Here is a 24,465-nt window from a genome sequence, read left to right on the forward strand (position 1 = left end):
CGTCGAGGATGAACGGGACTGCTGCGGCCACAGGATCGGCTTCTTGCCGTTTCGCCCACTATTTTGTTGAGTGTGGAGTGGACACGGAGACGGGCCTGGAGCCGGACGATGGAGCAGGTAGATGGTCTAGAAACACGAACCAAACAAATCCACACCACATAAAAACACATCCGAGGACATGTCATGCTTTATGTAACATATTTACCATTTCGTGTAGGCCTATTTGAGTGTGGAGGGGTGACAAACCATTGAAATAGAGGTTGTGATTGGACGCCACATTCGTCTTTCTTACAAAGCGTTGTTGACAACAGAATGTCTGCGTGTAGCCTCTGTAGAATAGCCTATTTAGGCCAATAACATTTTAATGCCAAATAAATGTCATCACAATGTGCTAATACATTTTTTTTGGGAGGATTTGTGTGTTTTTAAACACATAGTCTAAAAATGTATATTTTGCAGATAAACAAAAACACAAAATTCAAGATAATTATCATTTTACCATGAAAATGAAGCGAGAATTTAAAAGGACAATTATACCGTATCTCCCCCCCCCCATATTATCACCCCTCTGTATTGTCTATGCTTGGGGAAACATATACAGGCCTGTTTATTGTGTTTGGTTCATATTTTAAAATGTGATTATAGCGGTGTTGGTTTCTGCAAGTCATCCCCTGCTACGCCTGGATGAGGAATATAGCAGAGAAAGGGTTGAAAAGAGGGAGGACAACAGCATCCTATCTTGCCCTTTAACGCTGGAGCACAGATGGAGCATCCAGGCAGTGGTTCATGGTTAACACAGGAGGACGTGTGTGAGAATTAGCTCCCCGATATAAATAGAAAGAGATATAAATATACAAAAGCAGTGGTAATCTATGTGATGGCTGGTTCGTCTGTTCAGTTCTTCATGCTCTCAAACAGAGATGGACTTTGTTTTAAGCCAAATTCATCCTTTTCTCACGGAAAGCCAAAAGTGGGAGGAAATGGATGCTGGTTTGTAGGTGGATGTGGGGGTTGCCACGGCGATGACAGCTGCAGTGGTGCTTGAGATGGGAAGCTTCTCAGCTGCTGGTTGTTAGAAATAGAGACTTCAAGTGGCGTTGCTTTCTCCCACACTGAGGTGTTGCCACTGAGGACAGATTCACCCAGGAGCCCTCTGTGACGTGTGCGTGTGTGTGTGTGTTTTGAGGAAAAAGCAGTGCAGGTGCACCAACACATTGAACGTCACTTCCAGGATTGCAAACAATAGTCACACCCTGTGTTTTTTGTAGCAGAAACATAGCTCTTCAGCTGTAAGCAGACATTCCTTTCTCCTTCAGCCAAATGCCTTTTTGAATAAGAAAACTGTATGTTTAGGAAGAGCTCTGTTCACGTTGGAACACACGGCTCTGCTGCAGACTAATTACTGCTCTAACTAACCATCAGGTACTTTGATATCTGGATCCCTGCGGCGAGTGACAGCGCTGCTGGCTAAATCTGAGCTCCACCAATCTGCTTATGTAACAGCGGGTCATCTCAGACCCACTGCAGCAGGGGGCTCTGCCCGCCTTTCAAGGGATTTCTTTTTCTCTGTGTTTGACTTTACATCCATATTCTGTAAAGCTGTCGTCAAAAGCAGGAGATGTTTATTCTACCATGTGCACACAGGCATTTGGATGTATGAGGTGATACAGTATCTCTTTCTGTGTATGTGTCATTCGAGAATGCCTACCGAGAAACAATCTGCCCTTGTTGGCCTCTCAATGGATGCCACTGTGTTTTCTGCAGCCTAATCAAATTTCACGTGACGTTGCCTGTCGCTGGATGGCCGAGGCTTCGGCACCCGACTGTCACAGGAGTATGACATCACTGGAGGGCGAGAACTCCCTGACCGAAGATTTTAAAGCTGCATCATAATGTTGAACTGATTGTTATGAGATGTATATTTGCACTTGCCTTGTTGTAGGCAAAAATTCCAACCTTATTTTTAGGCCCTCAATAGTTACTGTTATCCTTTTATTTATACGAGCCCAGTCTGTGTCTCAGGCTGAGATGAAGAGAGAAATAAGTCTTTCTTGTTTTGTCACATGATTCAACCTTCAGTGGACGGACAAATCTGTAATGTAAAGACAAAGTAATTTAAACAGTTTAAAACCAAAAAGGAATAACTCGTAATCTGACAGTGCCAGCTGACATTTGCTGTCATTTAATCTCTTTCCGCTTTTTATATCTAGCCTCATCTGCTCATGTGATGAATGGGACATTGGGGGTGACTCAGCTGGTGAATATGACAGATGTCTATGGCTGTTCAATCATCCCTAATGAAGTGTCCCTGTTTTAGGGACGAGGCACCATTCGGGGACATAAAGCTTTGTGATGAATGTCTAAACCGCGAAATGAAAATGAAAAACCCTTATTTTTGTCCTCCAAAAGGCATTGAGAATATTCATGTTATAGTGGTAGTGAAGCTGACACAACAAGTTGATTAATCCATTAGTCGATAGACAGAAAGTTAATCAATTTTAAACCAGAAATGCTCAACATGTTTCAGCATCTCAATTGGGAGGATCTGCTGATTTTCTTTGAAAATTCAATATATTTGGGCTCTTGGACTGTTGGTCAAACACAAAACAGGCAATGTTAAGATGTCACCTTGGGTTTTAGTTAATTGTGATAGAAATGTGTCACTAGTGTCTGATATTTTATGGACAAAATGATTAACCAAGACAATAATTGTTAGATTAAATGATTATGAAAATAATCATTAGTTGCAGCCCGTTTGATGATATGAAGTATTCCACACTGCATGAGCTCATAAATGGTTTATACTGTGTGTGTGTGTGTGTGTGTGTGTGTGTGTGTGTGTGTGTGTGTGTGTGTGTGTGTGTGTGTGTGTGTGTGTGTGTGTGTGTGTGTGTGTGTGTGTGTGTGTGTGTGTGTGTGTGTGTGTGTTAATGTGGTAAGAGGAGTAAACATGTTAATTATAGCCAAGTGAAACAGACATTTATCCTTTCATTCGAACACTGAAACAAACCTCCCTCTGCCCTCGTCAATGTTGTCTGTACAACCTCTTTGGTGGGAGCCCGTGTCAGGAGGAGTGTGGGTCTTAATTGGGTCAGCTGATGAAACTCGGGGTGACGTAAACCGCCGACGGGCTTTGTCTTATCTTCGAGGCCGCAGCGGACAGTGCTACCATGGCAACTAGGCGCCCGATTGTGCCTCTCAGCGCCGACACCAATTTGTATCCTTAGCAAAGAACATTGACTCCCCCTCTCGTCACTGTGATCCATTAGCTTCTGTCTCCCACCCACCGGTCTGACTCAGTTTAACGTGAAGTGGAGCTCTTTCCTCACTCTGCCTGTGGCGCAGTTTCCTCTCTCGGGTAGCTGTGCGTCACCTCATAGGCAGGTGAGCTTCAGGACGTTCCTGAATGCTGAATGAGTGCGTCAAAGCTGAAAGAGAAGACTAGTTAGTTTGCCAATTGCAGTTGTTTTGTGTCGGTTGAAGCTGAACATGAACTCTGAGAATGCATGGTGGATTAGTGAAATGGGGAATACAGTGGTGAGTACTGTTCAAGGGCATCCCCTTCAGAAAGTGTATGAATAATGAAAGCCCCTCATTCACTACTGTCAGTCCATTTCACGTGCTGAATCATGCACACACACACACTTTATTTCTATCCTCAGCAGCTCCTCTGCTCATGCTCACACAGACTCGGTATGTAACTGGAGCTACAAGCTTGAAGAGAGGAGAGACTTGAGCCAGAGGGGGCAATGCATCAAATCTGTGCATTGTGAGTTTAAATGCATGCACCGCAAATTCAATCCTTTCATGTACATGTAGCTGTTATATAAATATCTCTCCTCCCTTTATCCCGAGTCTGAGCACTTTTTATGTATGGAAAAGCAGCATATTTTCATCCCGTGCATTCTCTACACGCCGAAAGAGTTTCCTTCTGCTGAGTGTCAGGGATGAGGGCTGTTGTACCGCTTTTCCAGTCTATCTCTATCTCTATGGTAATGAGATGAGTTACATAACTATTGGAAGGGCTTTCCCTCTTTGCTGCAGAATGGACCTGGCTGTCAACGACAGATGATTTTTTGTTTGTTTGTTTTCAGCCCGTGTCAAAAAAGGTCGCCCTGTTCGAGCGTTACCATAAATCATAGCTGCTGTCATTTTGTGACGTCCTCTATTCTGTCCTTTACATCGTGTAATGAAGTCTGTCTCAGCAGAGACTAAGGTCAAAGACCAGTCTGTACTAATATGATACTGCAGTAACTCCCTTTTTCTCTGTGTCTGTTTGTCTTTCAGGTGAGGGCTTTGAGCAGAGCCCCATTCGACGTTCGTTCAAGTCCAAGGTTCTGGTGCACTACCCTGAAAGCACAGACAGAAACCCCTTCAACAAAGATGCCGTCAACATGGTGAGATCTTGGACATAAAGGCTCTTCTTCTTCTTTCTCCCACATCAGTGGAAATGGAAGGACAAGATGTGCTCGTTTTTAGCGCAAATGTTTTGAGGTTCTTCTAACCAGCGTGGATGAATTTTGTCACAAACGACAAAAGAGCAAAAGAATATCTTTGCTTGTTCGCTGCCTGTTTTAGAATATTCTCTTTTCTTTTCTTGTTCTCTGTTGAAAACAAGGTGAGGTTGATGGATGCATAATCCCCAAAAGAAGTCTGCCAGTAGTGACCACAGTATTTTGTGTTATCTGTTTATTGTATCAGTAAAATGTGTGGTCTTATTTAACATTTTTAACGTCATTTTATTGGGTTTTCAGACCTGGAAACAACTGCATGCACCAGTAGAACAAATACAACAGTATACAAAACTTGTCACGGGGTACTCAGACATATTCAACATTAAGTTACTTGTTTAACATCTTGTTTCAATGAAATGTATAAGCTTTTGTTCAATTTTATATATTTTTTTTAATTCTAAGCAGATAGAATACTTTATTTTTTTGCTGGCCACAAGCTTAATGTTTCTTCAGATATCCATCTCTTCTTGTTCAGCCTCATCAATGTTCACGAGTTCAATTACAGCACACTTGTTTGGAAATCCATATTCTATAATGGCCTTTGTGGTTGTGTTTACATCGTCACAGATGTGTTTTAGTTATAAATACAAAAAACAAGTGGATAGTTTAGAAAATCCACCACTACTGTCAGTTATTGATGTCACTATTTTTCTTCTGTTTCCTCCTCAGCTCTGTATGCCGAGGGGTCTCTCCTTCCGTACGCGGGCAGACAGGCTTGATCCTCAGTTTCACTCATTCACAATGTCTTTTGACGACGGTACACGTTCCTACGGCTTTGTCCACACCTTCTATGAGGAGGTGACCAGTGCTCAGATCATCACTGCTATGCAGACTCTCTGCCAGATGCACCACGTGGAGCACCATTCAGCTTCATCTGCCTCCTCTCCTTCCTCCTCGTCTTCATCTGCCTCATCGCCCTCCACCTCCAGCATGGACTCGCTAGTGAGCAGCTTGGATGAGTCGGACACCGAGTCCCTGGTTTCTGCTTGCCTCGGCTGCGCAGGCTCCTTTGATCCAGCTCGTGACACTCTGTACGTGTCCAAAGCCCTCTGCCTCCTCACGCCGCTCCCTTTCCTTCAAGCTGCTCGAGAGTTTCTGTCTCAGCTGCACCAGGCTGTGACGTCTCACACAGCCCCGCCCCTCCCGATAGAGAGCTACATCCATAACATCCTGTACGAGGTGCCCCTGCCTCCTCCTGGCAGGTCACTGAGGTTCCACGGGGTGCAGGGACCCATCGTGTGCCAGCGACCCGGGCCGGGGGAACTTCCGCTGGGGGAGTATCCTCTTGGAGAGGCGTTCTCGCTGCTGGGTGTGGACAATATGGTTCAACTACTTACCTGTGCGCTTCTGGAGACACAAGTCCTGCTTTGCTCTCACGGTAAGCTCACTATTCAGTTCTTAGTTCAGTGCAAGTAAGGTCATAGTAGAGTCAAAGGTAGACATTATTAATGTCATTAAGAAGATCAGTTTTTAAACATTGTACCGTAATCAATGTTTTTAGCAACACCCATAGCAAAGCAGCTGTTCTTACTCATAACAAGATTCCGTTAATAGCATCACATAAATATAACATCAAAATGTAAAGTACAGGACATGGCACAAAATTAAACAAAATATAAATTTTCTTTTACAATTTACGCCACAACTACGCCACATGTAATCTACATTACCAGCCACAGTCTATGGTAACAACATGGTAGATGGGTTTGAGGTTCAATACTGTAGAGAAACTAACATTGTAATTTAATGATCAGTCATTAATCGGGCTGTGCTCTGTGGCATGTAAACAGAAATATTTATTAAATAGTTTTATAAGCAACTCACGTAAACAGCTTAATTAAAAGACCGTTAAAAGGGATGTACTTGAAAATCAGTCCTTCCCTTTGAACTTATAGGTAATTCCTTGATGCTAATGCTCTCTCTCTCTCTCTCTCTCGCTCTCTATCTCATATCTCCTCAGACTACCAACGTTTGATGACAGTGGCAGAGGGCGTCACCACCTTGCTATTCCCATTCCAGTGGCAACACATCTACCTGCCCATTGTTTCAGCACCGCTACATCACCTCCTGGATGCTCCCGTACCATTCCTGATTGGTATCCAGCGCAGAGATGGCACTCAGCGATCCTCCCTCCACCTGCCACACGAGGTACACAACTGAACACAGATCTTCATCTGTAGTTTCCTGTGAACATGACAGTCAGGATTTCAGGAAGCAGACATTTCAGTAAACGACGATGCACTTCCTCAGAGGGCCCCTCCCCCCTCACAAATCCTGCATTTTGATTTGAGTTCACTGTATGCTGCATGAATAGCTCACTGAAGGCTCTTTGAAGTCGCTGTGCCCCAGAAAGGAGGCAGTTGAAAGATAGCCCGGGGGGTTGATGACAGCAAAAACACAGAGCATGAGAGATCTAGAATAATGAGACTTGCTGAATAATTAATGAGAATTAGGAATCTCCACTTATTTCTTTAGTTGTGCAATTTGATGTATGGGTGGTAAATTGCAAGGAAGTATGAAATATTTTAATCACACTATTTTTTTTCTCAATTTGACAAGGGCACAGTTTGACTCTAAAGGTCCAAAAAAAAAAAAAATACTAATATTGCCGTATTTATTATTGATACGTAGGAAAAACCTAAATGCAACCGAATGAAAGAGATGATGACTAAACATAAGGCGTGAAGGCATTAACTAGGAGGATGAAGGTGCACAGAGTAAGAAGGTGTCTGTATGTGTCCACTCTACAGTACATCAACTTCCCCTGAGGTTGTAAACTGACTGCCTGAGGTCACTGTTGAAGGTGGCGTTGCTGCTGACTGCGCTGGGCTCCACTGCTGCTTACAGAGGCAGTATTTTTAAATCAGTGCCTATCTTTGTCACAAAGTTCTGTACTTCATTGCTCAGCAGCTTCATGGGCACAGTTTGGCACGTATTTCTGATTTGTTTGCCAGTGTGAAAGCCTGATATTGAAGGTTTCCACAATTCCCTCTGTTGCAGTGATAACAGTAATCATTAGATAATCCTTCACATGCTAATATCCTCTGAGGGCTTAGCGCGGTGAAATGCGAAGATTCTATTAATGGAAAGCACATCTTCATATCTGATCTTAATTGGATGGTAAAGCTCAGCCACTGCATTGTGATTGGTTAAACCTGTTATGATTATCTGATGGAGGAGCCAGTTGAAAAGTGTTTTTCATAATTTCAACTTTATTTTGTGTCTCTTTCTGCTTCAAAGGCAAACCTGTGCTTTGTGGACATTGACAACCGCTGTGTCGAGGCCCCCGAGGACCTCCCCGTGTTTCCAGACCAGACCGAGTTAATCCAGGAGCTGAGTGAGGTACTGCTGCGTTTCGGGCTCCCTCCACAGGGCGGTGGGGTCACCACGCCGGCCACCGCCTCCCCCCGCCTGAGTAGCCTGGTGCTGGAGGATCTGATGGAGGACAGAAGGAACGGGAACCTCGGAGGCGAGGAGCTGGAGGTGCTGGAGAGGCTGCAGGCTCTGGCGCGGAGGTGCGGAGGAGAAAAGATGTCCGATGGAGGGAAGACGCTGGGACACGTGTTTGAGGAGGAGGAGGAAGAGTTGAAGGCTGCAAAGCTAAACATTCAGCTGAGGGAGGTGTTTGCTGGACGCTTTGCTGCCCTGTTTGGCCGATACGAGGAGTTTGTCATCCACAGCGCTCTTGATTTGGACTCCTGGTTGAGCAACCGAGAGGGGACGTTCAGCTTTGACAAGGTACTTCAGTAGACCTTAATGCACAAAGATCGATTGATAGATTGAATAAAACTACTGTGCTGATGCCAATTATTTCCACATATATTAAGATAGTGGGTTGACTTAGTGGGTTTTTGAAATACTTTGTGACTGACACATTATACACCTGTTTCAGGGTTCCTTCCTCTCAGTTCAGCCTGCTACCCACTTGCACTTCTTGTCCCGGTTCCTGGAGACATCCATGTTTTCTTCCTTCGTGGATGGGAAGGTGATATCTCGCTGGGCGGATAGAGAACCACTGCAGCAGCTGTTTGACAGCCGCCTGGAGAGAGAACGACTGTATGACACAGACGAAGAGGACTCCCGTAACTGTCGCTACAGGAAATGCACCACAGTCTTTGAATCAGGTACTGTGACTGTGTTAGTATATTATGGATTAATGTTGCTATGCGTTGTCTTTGTCACCAAGTAAGCCTTTATATTTCTCTGCTTCATTTTCATATATTTGGCACTTAATGGTAACTTAAATTATTACATGCAGTCATTTGAAGAAGCTGTATATTTTATTGGCAACCTATGACAAACCAAGAATAACTTCTGGATGTTTCTGCTGCCAATTTTTAGCATTAGGATAGTATGTAGCGAAAAAAGTAGTTTGAACTGTATCATAATACAGGTCGATTGAGCAGAATGATGATTGAAGTGGATGCCAGATTGTCAAGAGGGAATGTGCAAATCCGTTGCCATCTGACCGTCTGTTTGGGTTTATGCTGTATGTTGATTATGTTGCTATCCTTTCTGCAACCACCATTTCTTCTCTCATTTTGTAATAAGTCCTCTGCTTGAGATGCCTTGTGTGCCAGAACATTTAACTAAGGGAAAGATTTCTTAAAACGAAATCAAATCTAATTATCTGATGAATAACTGAAACACAAAAGGGATGGAATATTATTTGAGTGGGAAAAGACGGGTAGAGTTAGGGAATTAGAGAACGATGAACTAAAGGATACAGTAGGGGATGAGCTTTATAAAGTATAAGCGGAGGACAGGGCTTTGTGTCATATGAAAACTGTTTCAAATCTTCTGCTTTGAAGTCCTGCCAACCTCTGCAGAAAATGCACGGCTTGCATCTCAATCCGGCTGTATCACTGTTCACATTCAGACTGCTTCAGAGATGTTGTTACATTATATTACTCCATGCTGTTGTAAACCGTTCCAGTCTCCCTTGGAACTAAACAAAATTCACAGCACTCGAGAACAAGATGTTCCCACTTATCGTCACTTCCATGACTCCTCATGACTTATCTACAGTAGATATTCCTGTTGGATCCTAACCTTTGATGGGTTTGTCTCTGCAGCTCAGGTCATCGAGTGCAGACTGCTGAAGGCTGACCACACAGCCATACACCCCCACCTGCTGGACATGAGGATCGGCCAGGGTCGTCACCATCCGGGCTACTTCCCTAAGCTGCAGGCTGATGTGCTTGCACAAGGACAAAACACCAACAAGTGAGCCTTTATTTTCTGCTGTTCTTTACTGAGAATACATTACAATAGTGATTCCCAACCATGGACACTTGTAATCCGAGGCCAGGCTACAAGCAGTAGCTCAACTTATTTGAAAAATTATATTTATGATTAAGCCAATATATCCACATATTTTAGGTGGTAAATAAACATCCAAATAGGATTTTTATTTGGTGTGACGCTGAACTTTTTGTAAATTTCTCTTCACAATAATAAACCAAACTAAAATGAATTAACAAACAGTTGATATAGTTAGCCTAAAGTAATTTAAAACACCAAGAACAGGATACTTGAGGTCATCTGATGGAAGCTGTGTGGGTACGTTAGACAGAGGATCGGGAACCACAGCATTAGAATATTACTAATTGTCATGATCTACTTTATTACCTAACAAAATACACAAACATATATTTTAAATACACAAACACCTCCCCACATACTTGTAATTGTGAATTTATTTTTGCTATGTTATCTGGGGGGGCAGGTGGTCTGGTCGTGTCACAGCATCTCGCAGGACTGACCTCAAGAGATCAACTGGGACTGAACACTCGGGAGTGGACAATGAACACAGACCGGTATGTTCTCTCTCTCTCTCACACACACACACACACACACACACACACACACACACACACACACACACACCCATAGGACGCTTGTGTCTGATATATTACCTTTTGTTTGTTTAACAGAAGCACACATTCATGAGGAAGAACCTTCGCCAGGCTAAGCTACTTGATTCGTCGCCTCAAGCTGTCACTCAGACTCACCGCGAGTTCGTTGACGGGCTGCTGAGCGAGTGTCGTCTGAAGGTAAGCGCTCTATCTGTGTGGCGATGGAGACACCGCTGTCACTGATTTCTTAAATTGTTTGTCAAGGTGAATGCCACAAAATGCTCTGTGGCTTTTTCAGACCAAACGGATGTTGATGGAGAGGATGGGGAAGGAGAGCGTAGAACTGGGTCAGGGAGAAGCCAACATCACAGGCCTGCAGGAAAACACACTCATCCACGGTCTGTGTGACCTACTGGAGAGAACCTGGGGTCATGGTCTGCAGCTCAAACAGGTCAGACACATCATTTAACATGAGCACAGATCACCTAATTCACATCATGCATACGAACTCAAAGAGGTGACCGTATTAACAGGCTGAATATTGACTTGTGTGTTTATTCTGAACAGGGGAAGTCCGCTCTTTGGTCCCATCTGCTTCACTACCAGGCGGCCCGGGTGAAGACGGAGATACCAGCTGAGTCTCCAGGTCAGAGCACAACCTGACTGATTAGTTTCTCTTGTGTAAATGAATGAGCTAAGAGTTGGATTATCATACATGTTTAACTTGGTGTCTATTTAGGGTCTAACGGTTTGGACCAGAGAACGCTTGAGGTTGGCACTCTGCTCCCGAGAGGATCGGTAATACAGGATATGAGGTAACCAGAGCAAACATACTTTAGTGTTGGAAAGGGTGGTGCATCTCTGTGGGAGAAATTGTATATGACATGTCTGTGTTTAAGGTATGTTTTATGAAAAAATGTAGATGGGGACAAAGAAATCTTTGCTGCTTCATTTCATCTTTCAAATGACAGATATTTTGGTTAAAGACCAGGGATCATCATTAGATGCAATTTTATGAGAAAAAGCTTTGCATTAAAGCTTGTTTTTTACTTATCTGTTATTCTTCCAGGTTTATCCAGACCACGAGTGAGGGTACGTCTGAAGTGGGTCAGGCTCGGGCCTGGATCCACCTGGCTCTGGAGAAGAAAATGCTGTCCCAGCACCTTAAAGAGCTGCTTACAAACCAGGAGCTGCTCAGGTCAGAATTCACTCATAATTGACTTTAATGACAAGTAGACCAATAGCTAGTGTTTCTGGATATCATTTATATTAAGTCTCTTTCTCCTTGTCCCCTGACAGGCAGCTGTATAAACCTCATGCATTCCTGCTCTGTGAGGAAGAAAGAGAGCAGTTTCTGTTCCACCTGCTCTCTCTCAACACTGTGGACTACCTCTGCTTCACACGCGTCTTCACCTCCATCAGTAAGTCCTGTGAACTCCAACAACAAAATGTTAGAGTTTACTGGCAGCTTTATAGCTTCTGTGGACACTGAAAGTTGCCTTTGGGCTGTGTCTCCACCCACTGACCTTATATACTTGAATTACACCAGGTATCCCATGGATTCACACAGACCTTTTAGACCTCAAACAAAAGAGATACAAACTGGACTCACGCTGTGAAAGTCCTTTTTACCCTGTGTATTGTGAGACATTAATGAATGAAACTTTGCTCTTGGTCTCTTTGTCTCTTTAGGTATTCCGTACCGTGTTGTTATAGTACCCATGAAGAAGCTGAGCATTGCAATGGCAACAGTTGACCCTTGGGTGTGTGTGTCGGGAGAACTGGGTGATTCAGGCGTGAGACAGATCCCGAAGAATACACAAGAGATTTTTTTCCAGGTTTGTGAAAAACTCTGCCGCAGTAAGGTCAACATCACGCCATGCAGAGACACGTGCCTGGATATACTTACTGTGGTTTGTGCTTTTCTTTTCAGTGCAAGAACCTGGGCAGGCTGAGCACGCTGCAGCTGGGACAGGAGAACTCTGGCTTGCTGGCTAAGTGTCTGATTGACTGTGTGATGGTGTATAATGAGATCACTGGACACACCTACAGGTCAGCTTCTTATTTTGACCCTGATCTCTTCAATTAACACCGGTTGTGACCTCAAAGTACAGTGGCTAATTATACAAGAGTGTGTTTGTGGACAACAGCCTTTCCGTTTGATAAAGACACAATGACATCTGAATCATCCTGACTGTCAAATATTGGATGTCTGAGCTTCCTTAAATACTCCCATGAGAATCTTTGCAAGTTCATTTATTACCATAATGTCACTACCTGATGCCAGCTGCTGCCGAGTATAAAGCAATTCACTCTAGAGATACAAGTATCGCCTTCGAAAATTGTTGTCCGTTATCTAAACTAATTGTTATTTAAACTGGACACACCCACTACACAACACAATCTGTTTCGAACAGATGGTTGTTACCTAATAATCGTATAATAAATGACAGAACACTGTCTTCTGTCCTTTCAGGTTCCCATGTGGCCGATGGCTAGGGAAAGGCGTGGGCGACGGCAGCTTGGAGAGAGTTCTCATTGGTCAGCTGGTGTCACCTGGAGGAGAGGAGGATGCTGGACGATGGACAGGGACGCCTCCGGAGCTGGCCTCTCCTTCTCAGAGTGTGCGGGCAGTGCTGGAATCGCTTGGCAGCCGAAGCCGTGCGTAATGACAAAGAACACATTCTTTAGCACAAAAGCTGACCTACTTGTTGATACAATAACAGATTCTGCTCCTGGACCACCTTTCTATTTAGCTCCTATCCACTTCCCCTCATGTCTGTCATCATGTTTCCATTTGTAACTTTTCTTGATTTATGTTGTCAGGAATACTGTCTGTTGACGTACAAGAGGACATGAGGGAGGCAGCAAATAACCTTGTTAAGCACTTCCACAAACCCGAACAAGAGGTATGTGACTGTAAATAGTGAGTGTGCATAACGCATTAAACAATATTATTTCAACCTGTTGGCTCACTAAGCTAAATGGCTGTGAAAATGGTGAATGCAAAGCATGTAATACAGCGATGTGTTATACTGTCAAGCTCCGGCCTGTGTTATTTTATCTCCAACATGGTTCGTTACCCCGGCTCCTCCGGCCCAGGCTTCATTTGTTTTGTTCGTTTATCAGACTAGCCTCTCTCATCTCCACACCAAGTTAAAAGCGCGAGACTTGATGGACCACTTTCGTTTATCTGTAATGGGCCTCCTATTCATTGAAATAACATAGCACCGCCTTTAATGTACAAGCATTTGCTCTGTTCGGTTTGCTTCCTCTGAGTTAATGAAAGAAGAGCATTTTAGATTAGAAAATAAACAAATTGTTCTCTGCTGTGGAGGATTTTGGAAACATGTAATATGTGGGGATTTACTGAAGTTGAAAGATGAGCCTCTTGCTTACAATGCCTCCATTAACTCCCATTTCTCTCATCCTAGAGGGGAAACCTGACAGTGTTGTTATGTGGTGAAGGCGGTCTGGTGCTTTCCTTGGAGAAGTTCCTCCTGCACAGGCTCAAATCTAACTGTCTTTTCCTGAGGAATGTGTTTGTTTGGGACTTTATTGGTGAGTGCTGCGAATGTGAGTCCATTAAAAGTGATGTTTTACTTCTTGCTAATGTCCCCATCTAGTGGTGATGAGTATAGGTTTCATATATCAAATTTCATGCAATAAAGGCATGATTGATGTGTTTTGTTTACAACCAGTGTTACATCCTCTTTCTCCAGTGTTTGTCTTCTACAACCTAATTGTCCCTTATTGTCTGTATATTAATAAGTTACAAACTGACAGTTTGACTATTTCCCATAGAAAAGACAGTGGTTTCCTCGGAGACAGCTGATCAGATGGGTGGCCTGCACAGATCAACGCTGCCAAAGGGTCCCCCTTGCGACTTACTTTGTCACTACGTCAATGCCATCAATGCCTCGCCACGAAACATTGGAAAAGAGGGCAAGTTTCAGCTGTTCGTCTGCTTGGGAATCAGGTGAGATAGCTTTATAATTGGACTGAGACTTATGTAATGAATCCTATTGAATAAGTCTAAAAACATTGATTTATAATCCTTATTTAAAACAGAAATAAGCAATCCGTTTTAAAAATACTCTACCCACTGGAGTCTGTGATTTTAAAGCATCCTGGTCATTATATAGTGTTGGACAAATGTGATATAGTTTCCTTCCTGAGGCCCAGAGGAAGCCTGCTGCAGCTTGACCACACTAACTACATAGAACCATTTACATACCATACAGCACAGGTAGGGAGCGTGTCAGCCTTTGTCTTCTTATGGTTGGACACGAAATGCAGAAAAGTCATTTATATCTCTGTGTGAATTTATTACATGTTCTCAAAAATAAAATGGAACATTCGGTTTTCAATAACTAAACTGAACAAATTTTTGCTTCAATTTTTCTGTTGGAAAAAGGTGAATATTAATGAATACATTATAAAAAGTCTTTGCTTTCTCATGTTTCTGCATCAACAGAATGAATATAGATTGGTTTCAATCAAATCTAAGTGGGTTTGGATCTAGTCGACCAGTAAGGTCATATGTTTTTCTGTCCTTTTCTATTTCTCTTCTTATGTTCTGTCAATTAAAGTAAACTGCTTTAAAATAGTAAGAACAGTTTAGCAATATACTCGGGGGGTGTATTGTGACCAATGCTTGGAACTTTAATCATTTGACTTCTTGTCTTGTCGTGCTGTGGACTGACATTGAATGAACACTGAAAGCATTGTTTCTTGTGGCTGAAAGAGAAAGAACATGCACTAGTTCTGTCTTGTAGTCAGCTGACTCACCTTTCAATTCAATCCTCAACTTCATCAGGCCTTTATGGGACCATAATTGACCACTTACCTGTTCCTCTTCACAGGGACCGGCTTCTCTCTCATTGGCTCCCCCTGCTAGCTGAGTGTCCCCTGACAGCGCGGACATACGAGGACGGTGCTCTGTTGCGGGACCGAGCTGCTGTACACTCCCTCTCCCGCATCCTGCACACACTCAATGAGTTTACCATTACCCTGGAGACTGCGCTGGTCAAAGGAGTTGACCTCTGACCCAAACAGAAAAGCCCCGGCTCTGTGGCCTACTGCAGTTATGCAGATGGGTTAAAACATTCATCTTGCCATCTGTGGGGAAAGAAAGGACATTCAGACACTTGAGAAATGTGACTTTTTCATAAACGAAGACAGTGGACCAGAACAAGTCACTGGCAACTCAAGCTCCAAACAGATTGCCTTGTTCACTGATGTAAATGTCTTATAAATTGTATTTGCTTCAGGAAATAGTCCGATTTTTCCTTGCTTGTTTACACTGTGAAATTCTGTTTCCTCAAGGAGAAATAGAAAGTAATTCATTATCCCACATTTACAGTAGCTATTTTCACAGCTCACACCATCAAATGTACCTGACCCTAGGACAACTATAACTCTCCTTCAACTGCTGTATTGCTTGCACTTGAACTTTAAACTAAGCACATGCATGGCCAAAATCTGTTTGTTTGTTTTATGTCTTACTGTGTTGTGATCTGGAATATCAGGACTCAGGCCTTATTGTATAAAAAAAAAAAAAACCTTGACTTCTTTCATTGGATATCTTATTAAATATATTCTACAAAGATAATGTTCCCATTTGATAATGTGTTACGAAATGTTATATTATTATGCTCTTGTTATGGTGTGTAACATCTTGCCTGTTTATAATTGTTTACTTCAGTTCGGGGTCACATTCTGAAGAGTTGTGCTCCTGAAATCCTCTGTTGGTGAAACACTGAAACCAAACTGGTGACCTAATTGTGTCAGACGTTGTCAGAAAGCTTTTTCCCCTCTCTCATTGTAAACATGTTGCTTCATTAGACCTTTGATATAATTGCTCCCATTTGTTATTATAGTGTAATGCATTTGTGGCATATTTTTCTGTATAAAGGCATCTTGTGTGTGTCTGTGTAAAACAGTAGATTCCACTATGGACACATTTTACTGATTATGTGGTTAATAGTCATGCTGTTTGTTTCTAAACTGTTCCGTTGTCTACAGACAATGAATAGAGTGCAGTTTCTACAAAACTCGGTATTATGTTGTCACATTTAATTTAATAGTTAAAGAATTATGAAGATTCTGTCTCCTGCACTGTCCTGCGAGCACTATGTAACCACAATGACCAAGCCTCTATTATCATTTAATACAGATTAGAGAAAGCAATAATGAGTTGTTATTTATGAAATGTGTTGTCAAAGATTAAAGTTAATATTGACATAACTGACTTTGTATTGTGTGTTTTTTTTAGCTATTTGCTCAAATCTATGTCTGAAAGGATATAGGATTGTTGTGCAGCAAAATTATTTTCAATTGCTAAAAGGTTAACTGTACATTTATGACATTGGACTAATTGCATTTGAATAGCAATTGAATAGCATTGGAGTGCTACTTCTATTTATTTTAACCATCAATTTATAATTCAAGCCCCCATGATAGACATGTTATCCACACTTTTATTTGCAGATTACTGTATTACAGGCAGCATATCGATACATTCTAGTAAATGTTATCACACCGATGCAGTGTTATGTCACAGCCGGATGACTGGTTTGCAGTGGTTGCTCTCCCCGAACTGATCACTGGATGGAGGCCATGTTTAACCTTCTATTTACCACTAATCTGCTGGTCCGCTGTCACGCAATTCAAATCAACAAAGCGCATCTCCCCGATAGACGCCGAGCCCCCTAAAAACCGTAGGCCTCCAGACGGGCCATCTGCCGCTCTGTAGTAAAACGACAGGCCCCGCCCCCTTGCTTACACTCTCCAATGTGCCATAGCAACCGGGGCCGAGCCCCCTGTTCCCGCGCAATGTTCCCATCCTTATAAGGCCAGTTGGATGCAGACGCACGGACACGTCACGCGTCGTTTATGTAAATGCTTTGATTGAAGAAAAAGAAAAAAGCCTTCTGCCCTACTCTGAAATGGAGGTGTGGATACGACGCATGCGCACTTAGTCCACAACTATCCAGTCCCGTTCACAAGCGCAGACATCAACAAGGGAGCGGGTTCCTGATGCGGGTTGATTTTCATAACAGTCACATCGTAAGGACGCGCTAAAAGGACTACTACTTTGAATCAGCTTCACGCAGCTTGCAACAAGGTAATGAATGCAGCCACTTTGTATTTGTTTGAGGTCTTCGGAGCTTTAAGGGGTTTTAAAGTCGTAGTTGTCTGTTCAGATCATTTACAACAAGCTTCGAGTTGTGTCAGAACAATTGCTCTTTTGGGGCCTTCTGCAAAACCGACTAGTTGGTCAACTTGACGTGCATATCACCTTATAAACAGGTAAAGTTACCGGGCAAAGTGGGAGGACGGCGAGATGAACGCGTAAATGTGTTTTCATAGTGTGAGAATAGGCTTCGTGTGATTAGCAAGGGACGGCTGTTGTTATTGTTGTTGGCTGTCGGGGTAAATCACTCCCGAAATGTGACTAAAGTCGGTCATTGTGAGCCGTTACGGTCGTAGATCTACTCGTGTACAAGGCATTCATACGCACATTGTAGCTATAGTGCGCCTGCAGACTGCTAAACATTCACGCTCGCTAAATACGCCAAGTTGAATCTCTCACGCCCACCCGGACCAGAGATGCGTCCAGGCACGCGGGCGGCTGCTGTCAACAAAAACAGCCACAGCGAACCCAAAACTATTGACGAAGGCGCTACGAAACTCAAGCTGGGTACAAGACGCGTCGTTTAGCGTAAAACAACGGCGAAAAACACCGACTTCCAGAGAGCCGTCGCTTTGAACTTCGTGCACATGTAGTTGAAGGTGGACTGTTGCAGTGACGCGGCTGTGGAATAACAAAGAGTAAAGATCAAATTACACGGTCGGCTGAGAACGGCTTTACTTTACAATTAAAAAGAATACGTTTTGCTCCCGAAATGTGTTCGCCCTAGTTTATCTCTCAGTATTAAGTTGATGTTGGGAGGGAAAGTCGGGCATCGTCGAGCAGGGGACGGTCATCATAAAATGGGTGCGCATGAAGCAGGTCGTGTGGCATGCCATGCTTCCTCGCTGGAGTGGGCGGTGAATTTGGCGACTTGCACTTTTCTCTCGATGAAAACATGTGGATTTCTCGGAACCTTCTCTTAATTTGAAAAGCGCAGACGTCATTCACGCAAGTTCTAACTGTTTTAAGGAGGAATTTTGCAGTTTACTTTTATTATTACAGCTTTTGCGGAAAATCGCATCACACCCCCTTCTCCACACTGCCTCCGCCTTTGAAGTGTGTTGCCATGTTGAGTTGCGTCACGTACTGTATTCTGCTGCAGAGATCGTCTGCAGTTTACAGACGACAAGCTCGAAGGTGAATATGTGGTCGGCCTTGTAATGTACCCCAGAATACAGGCCGAGCTACTACAAGGTGGTTTATACTACAGGTATAAAGTCACAGATTTAAACTGATGGTGTTGATTGCTTTGTTTTATCATTTTAACACCCTGCTGATCAAATCTTGTTTGTTTTAATATTGATTACATCTTCATAATGTTGCCTATTTAATTATAAGTCTGTCGTAGGCTATGAATTGTGACCTCTAAATGGTGTGTTGCTGTCAGGGCTCTCATGTAAAATACATGTTTTAATCTCCGTAAAGCACTAAACCGGTTACATAGACTTATGACTTTAGTGGTTTTATTTGCTGGTTTCTGCAAATAAACTTTCTGCAACAGTAAAGCATACACAGATCTATTTCCATGATAGTTTGCACATTTAAATCAGACTTTGCAGAGCTAGACACATGCATTTATAATTTTTACAGACTTTAATCCTATTGATATAATACCAAATAGAGCATTTTAATGAATAAAAAGGTTATACAGTTTAATTATTGTACATTTACATTGTTAGGTTTCCTACTGCTACCGATTGTCATACTGACATCTTCAGTCATCAGGAGACAGTTTTCTGGTTTTCATATGGCCCAAGGCTCTCTGATATAACCAGCAGAGTGAGAGCTCTTGAGTTGTTCCTGCTCTCTGTCTGCTCTCTGAGGCGCCGCACTGTTCAGAGAACCCCGAGGACTGATGGCAAGAAGAAGAAAAAAAAACAGTCTGGGGGGCGCGGCTCGCAGTTTTGCCGCAGTTCGGGTCTACATGTGCTGTGGAGATTACAGTTTGCCTAGCAACATAAATCATAAATTACGCGTGATTTCCCCCGGACACATCTATATTTTTGAATGTCGCTGCTTCTATTTCGTAGCAAATAAGCATATAAATAATATATCAAGTAACTTATCCTCTGCAGCCGGGAGAATGGGACTAGCGTTATGTGCGTGCTTATATTTTGAGTTTCCAAAATGAAGCGTGCGTCCTGTGAGCGCAGCATGGTGACATGATCTGTCTGACACGCTGTCTGACTATTGACCTACTTCTCCCCCATGTGGGTCAAAGCGGAGAGATGCTCCTACAGAATAGCTGATTTATTTTGTGTGTGTGTGTGTGCTCTCTGATCGTTACAAGACACCATATTTGTTTATATTAATTCACATTGAGGCTAAACGGAAATAAAATACCACCTCTCTAAACCAGAGATGTATGGCTTGCACAGCGTTACTGCAGTTAATATGCACACCGATCAGAGCCTGAGATGTTAATATTTAAATATGTTTTTGTACACAGATGTTTGGCTTCCATAAGCCAAAAATGTACAGGAGTTTGGACGGCTGCTGCATCTGCCGTGCAAAGTCGTCAAGCTCTCGTTTCACGGACAGTAAGCGGTACGAGAAAGACTTCAGGAGCTGTTTTGGGTAAGAGACACAGCTGAACACGTGAGGGTTGGAGAAAGATCCGCCTTCATGTGTAGGGTACACATACCTTATTGATCTGAAACATTCCTCCCATGGTCATTTCTTCACAAATTGTCTTGCAGACTGAGTGAAACGCGATCTGGAGAAATCTGTAACGCCTGTGTGCTCCTGGTGAAACGATGGAAGAAGCTACCTGTGGGAACCAAGAAGAACTGGAACCATGTGAGTTTGGATTGCCGTCCTGATGTGGTTGAGCAACTGCTTGGTTATGATGAAATACCTGAATGATGCAGACTCTTCTCCTATACCCTCCATACAGGTTGTTGATGCCAGAGGAGGTCCCAGCCTCAAGATAACTTCCAGGCCCAAGAAGATAAAGTCCATCTCCAAGAAAGCACTGCCGAGCCAGATCAGCAGGCTGCAGAAAGAGCTTAAAAGAAACAGTGAGTTCTGCATTGTTGGCATTCAGTAACATATTTAATCACTTAGGCTATTTGTTCCTGAAAGAGTAGAAGCCACATATGTCACACCTATTCAGCCCTCCGTCGCTCACTTTTTGTTCTTCCCATCAGATTCTGACGCCCACAGCACCACCTCCAGCACCTCTCCGGCTCAGTCTCCGAGCTACAGCAACCTGTCGGATGACGGCTCCGACACTGAGCTCAGCCCAGGATCCAGTCGCTCCCCTGTTTTCTCATTTCTGGACCTCACTTACTGGAAGAGGTAAGCCAAACAGTGAAGCGCTAGCGCCGAGTCATTATTTAGGATTTAAAACGACTTATTGCAGCATGTTATTGAAACTGTGGATTTTCACACGCTCAAATTGTAAAGGCAAGAGGTCAGTGTCTTAAAGCCCCTTCGTCCACGCACAGGGTTTTTTTTTCCACTGGTTGATTTTGAAATAATACCTACTTTGGGGTGTTAATACAAAGTCAAACCAGGAGTCATATTTATGCTCTTGGTCTAACACTATTAAAAGTGGTATGGGCTGCTCACTTTCTTTAATGGACCACTTTCAGCGTTTTTGCATGCTTTGATTATTACCTAAAAACCTAATTTACATCGCTTTACTCTGCAATTTGAATGCCTGACGACGTTCTGCGACCGACGCGTTGGCTTTTTAACAAACGTGAGAGCTGACAGTGCTCCTGAGTGTGCAGGAGTTAACCATCTTCTTTTCCATGACTTCATTGACCTACGTACCTGTGTGAGTGTGTGTGTGTGTGTGTGTGTGTGTATATATAGTGTGCATTAGACAAAATTCACAGTAGTTACACTATCATTGCATTGTAATGCAGTGCAATAAATGACCTAAAGCATGTAATTCACTGGAACAGGCCCTGTAGGTAATGTGGCGTTGCTTCGTGGCTTGAATAGACATATTTTGTTTTGTCTAGGCAAAAGGTGTGCTGTGGAATAATCTACAAGGGGCGCTTTGGAGAGGTGCTCATCGACCCCCATTTGTTCAAACCATGCTGCCGCAACAAACAACGGCAGCAGCGTCAACAACAAGAGGAGGAGGAAGAAGAGGAGGAGGAGGAGGAAGATGAGGAGGAAGAGGTGGAGATAGAGGAGGGCCAGGTGGGCGTGGATGTCAGCGGGAATAAACCCCAGATGGAAGAGGAAGTGAAGGAGACACCAAGCTGTGAGGAAAATGATGGTCCTGCTCAGCTATGTGTTACTGTGACAACACCTCCAGTGGTGGAGGCCGGATGGTAAAGTCAAAGCCAGGCTCAGATTTCTCTGAAGAAATCTTGGGGTGCTGTTTTTCTTTTTCTCAAGCACTTAGAGAAAGAAGTTGCCTCAGATTGCCTTCAATCATAAAGCAGCTGAAACTCCTTTGGTCTTCTCCATGATAATATGGAGGTTTGTTTATTTTGTTTAAATGGTAATTTATGAACTGTTGTTTTTCCACTTTGTCTCTTATTTTGTATTTAATATTCAAACCATCCTGACGATGGACCATAATCCTTGTTATTGTTGATTTACTTTAGATGAAATGCTGGAGCTCTAGTTAGTTACTTTAAAAGATTTTATTCCAAAACGCAATAGATCCACTTACTCACAAAGAAGGTGCTACTTGAAATTCATTACTCAACATTTCAAACGTACAGCTGAACCCATTCTCAATGTGGCTATTTTACGATCATATATGTTAAGCTGACTAATATAATGGCATTACTTTTGCCTTCTTTGTGAAGAGTAGATGTCTCTTTTTTTGAAATGGTGGATATCTCGTTTTGGAATGAATGACACTTTACATTGACAGAGCACAGACATGTACAGTAGCCCCTGTGTTTGTGTCTTTTCACATTGACATCCATTCCTATCAAAGAGTTTGTGTTTGTAGACTGTCTCTGTGTGCAAATATGTGAGCGGGTCCCATTTAAACAAGGCCTATTCACAGCTTCAACAGCAACTACACCAGCCTTAATAATGTGTTACAGACAGCGCTAGTGTTAATTCTGGATCGGTATTAAGGGACACAAGGGACAGTATATTTATTGTGGCCTCAGCAACACATAGTGCATTTTCCAAAAGATCGTAGGATCTGATGCATGAGTCTACTAAAATAGCATGGCCTTATATAAACTGTAAATCGTACTTCTTTTTTTTTTTTAAATCCATTTCGCTGAAGTTTTAACTTATTTTTATATGTAAGAAAAAAAATAAAAAGGAAAAATAAAAGTTTCTTTCCAAAACAATACCACACAATACAACAGCAAAACACACAATCGGTCTATAGTCATTCAGCAATATCGATATCAGTGATTCCTGTCATTCCCGGGTCAGTATAGGTAAAAGACTTTATACAAGTTGAAATTCTATGCCATTGCCTCTTATATACCACAAATGTGTTGTGATATATCGCCTAATATTGCTTTATTTATCAAACGAAAGCCAAAGCACATTGAAATTCACCCAATGTCAAATCAATGCAGGTTTTCCATGCACACGTGTGCTTGTCCGAGGTCATTTGTATGTATGTTTATGGTATTCTAAACAGAACACTAATATTAATTTTCACACATGTGTTGTTTTAGTCGGGAGCAGAGGGTGACTTATGTACATAAGGGGCTGGGTGAGCCATGTGGCTCTTATATGGGTTTCATTATTTATTTATTTCATATTTATTTGTATCCCTGCTTACAAGTGTAATATTATGAATTCTTTTCATCTTTAGCGTATACGTAGAATGGTTTTGTACTTAAGAAATCGAATGTAATTCTCACGCAGGCTTTGTTTAACATTGCGTTGAATTACCGGTTGTCAATATTTGTGAAATGTTAAGTATTTATTTACTCATCAGTTGAGTTGCGTGCAACCTAACTTATTCTGTACCATTACTTTGGATCTGTATCATGTAGACTGAAACGAATGATAGATTGCAACCAAACTGTACTTTTTCTCCTTTTAGCTGGTAGCTTAAAATGTTACAGAATTGTAGGATACCTAACTCTAGACTTGCATGTACTGTTGCTATGCATTTATTTAGCTTACACGTTAGACACAGCGGTTTTGTATTTTTTATAAATCATGTACTTTTTTTACCTGTCCCTTAATAAAAGTAATTTTTCGAGTTTTCTGAAAGTATGGAGTTACTGATTTATTGGTATTAAGGTGGGTAGATGGTTAAAAATGAACCATCTAGTTAGATTTGAAATGATGTACTTTATTTCCTTGAAAAGACCGACTTTCATGGCAGTGACATATATCATGTAAATGTCGGTGTGTGATGTCAGATAATGTAAAATAAGAGAAAGGTAAAAGTGAATTTACTACATTTTAGAGTTTTATTATAAGACTAATATATACTGGATTCAAAAGGGAGAATTTGTTTACACCTCACATTACTTAGTGCAATTACACAATAATACCTTTGCTTGAGATTTAAACAGCAAGAAATATGTTTTGTTCATAAACTTTCAGGGTAGTCATTTTTAATTTCATGCATGTGACGACATATGTAAAAAATATTATACATATGTCATGTCAGTTTGAAAAAAACATTTTTTACTCTGTGAATTAAAAAACTAGGATGCGTGAGTTTAGTTTGACTTATTTAACATCCTATAGGTTTAAGTCTGGGATCTAACTTTTGAACATTTGGTATACTTCACTTATACTACAGGTGCAGATTTTCTCTCTACCTTTTAGGCTTTTGGAATTTTCCAGATATGTTTTGAAAAACTGATTATAGCCAAGATATAACAGAAAATATAATAGTCTGTATTATCTGTGCAGATAATGGACATTGGACATATATCCATTTGTTTAGAAAAACAATACTATACTGATATGCCTATTTATTCATATA

General features: G+C 42.2%; 2 protein-coding genes across 3 annotated transcripts; both read left to right on the forward strand.

The window, feature by feature from the left end:
* Positions 1-8: 8 nt before the first annotated feature.
* Positions 9-15,421, forward strand: LOC306698025 (DENN domain-containing protein 5B-like; the record flags this gene model as incomplete). Its single annotated transcript, XM_079162168.1, has 21 exons — positions 9-117; positions 4,288-4,397; positions 5,184-5,892; positions 6,475-6,662; positions 7,755-8,252; positions 8,407-8,638; positions 9,590-9,740; positions 10,243-10,333; positions 10,451-10,570; positions 10,671-10,823; positions 10,940-11,018; positions 11,112-11,187; positions 11,442-11,570; positions 11,672-11,793; positions 12,065-12,210; positions 12,306-12,424; positions 12,849-13,033; positions 13,199-13,281; positions 13,807-13,933; positions 14,177-14,351; positions 15,238-15,421. 21 exons carry the CDS (start codon positions 9-11, stop codon positions 15,419-15,421), a joined length of 3,786 nt encoding a protein of 1,261 aa, XP_079018294.1.
* A 1,984-nt stretch (positions 15,422-17,405) lies between these two features.
* On the forward strand, positions 17,406-23,732 carry sinhcaf (SIN3-HDAC complex associated factor). 2 transcript variants are annotated; one of them, XM_079163675.1, is made up of 6 exons: positions 17,406-17,501; positions 20,020-20,147; positions 20,270-20,369; positions 20,467-20,590; positions 20,720-20,870; positions 21,545-23,732. In XM_079163675.1, exons 2-6 carry the CDS (start codon positions 20,020-20,022, stop codon positions 21,864-21,866), a joined length of 825 nt encoding a protein of 274 aa, XP_079019801.1. In that variant the 5' UTR covers positions 17,406-17,501; the 3' UTR covers positions 21,867-23,732. The 2 variants fall into 2 exon arrangements, with proteins under 2 accessions (XP_079019801.1, XP_079019802.1); XM_079163676.1 differs by lacking the exon at positions 17,406-17,501 and adding an exon at positions 18,677-18,780.
* The last annotated feature ends 733 nt before the right edge of the window (positions 23,733-24,465 follow it).

The sequence above is a fragment of the Pholis gunnellus genome (assembly GCF_910591455.1).
Source record: "Pholis gunnellus genome assembly, chromosome: 7".
In the NCBI taxonomy this organism is placed as follows: Eukaryota; Metazoa; Chordata; class Actinopteri; order Perciformes; family Pholidae; genus Pholis; species Pholis gunnellus.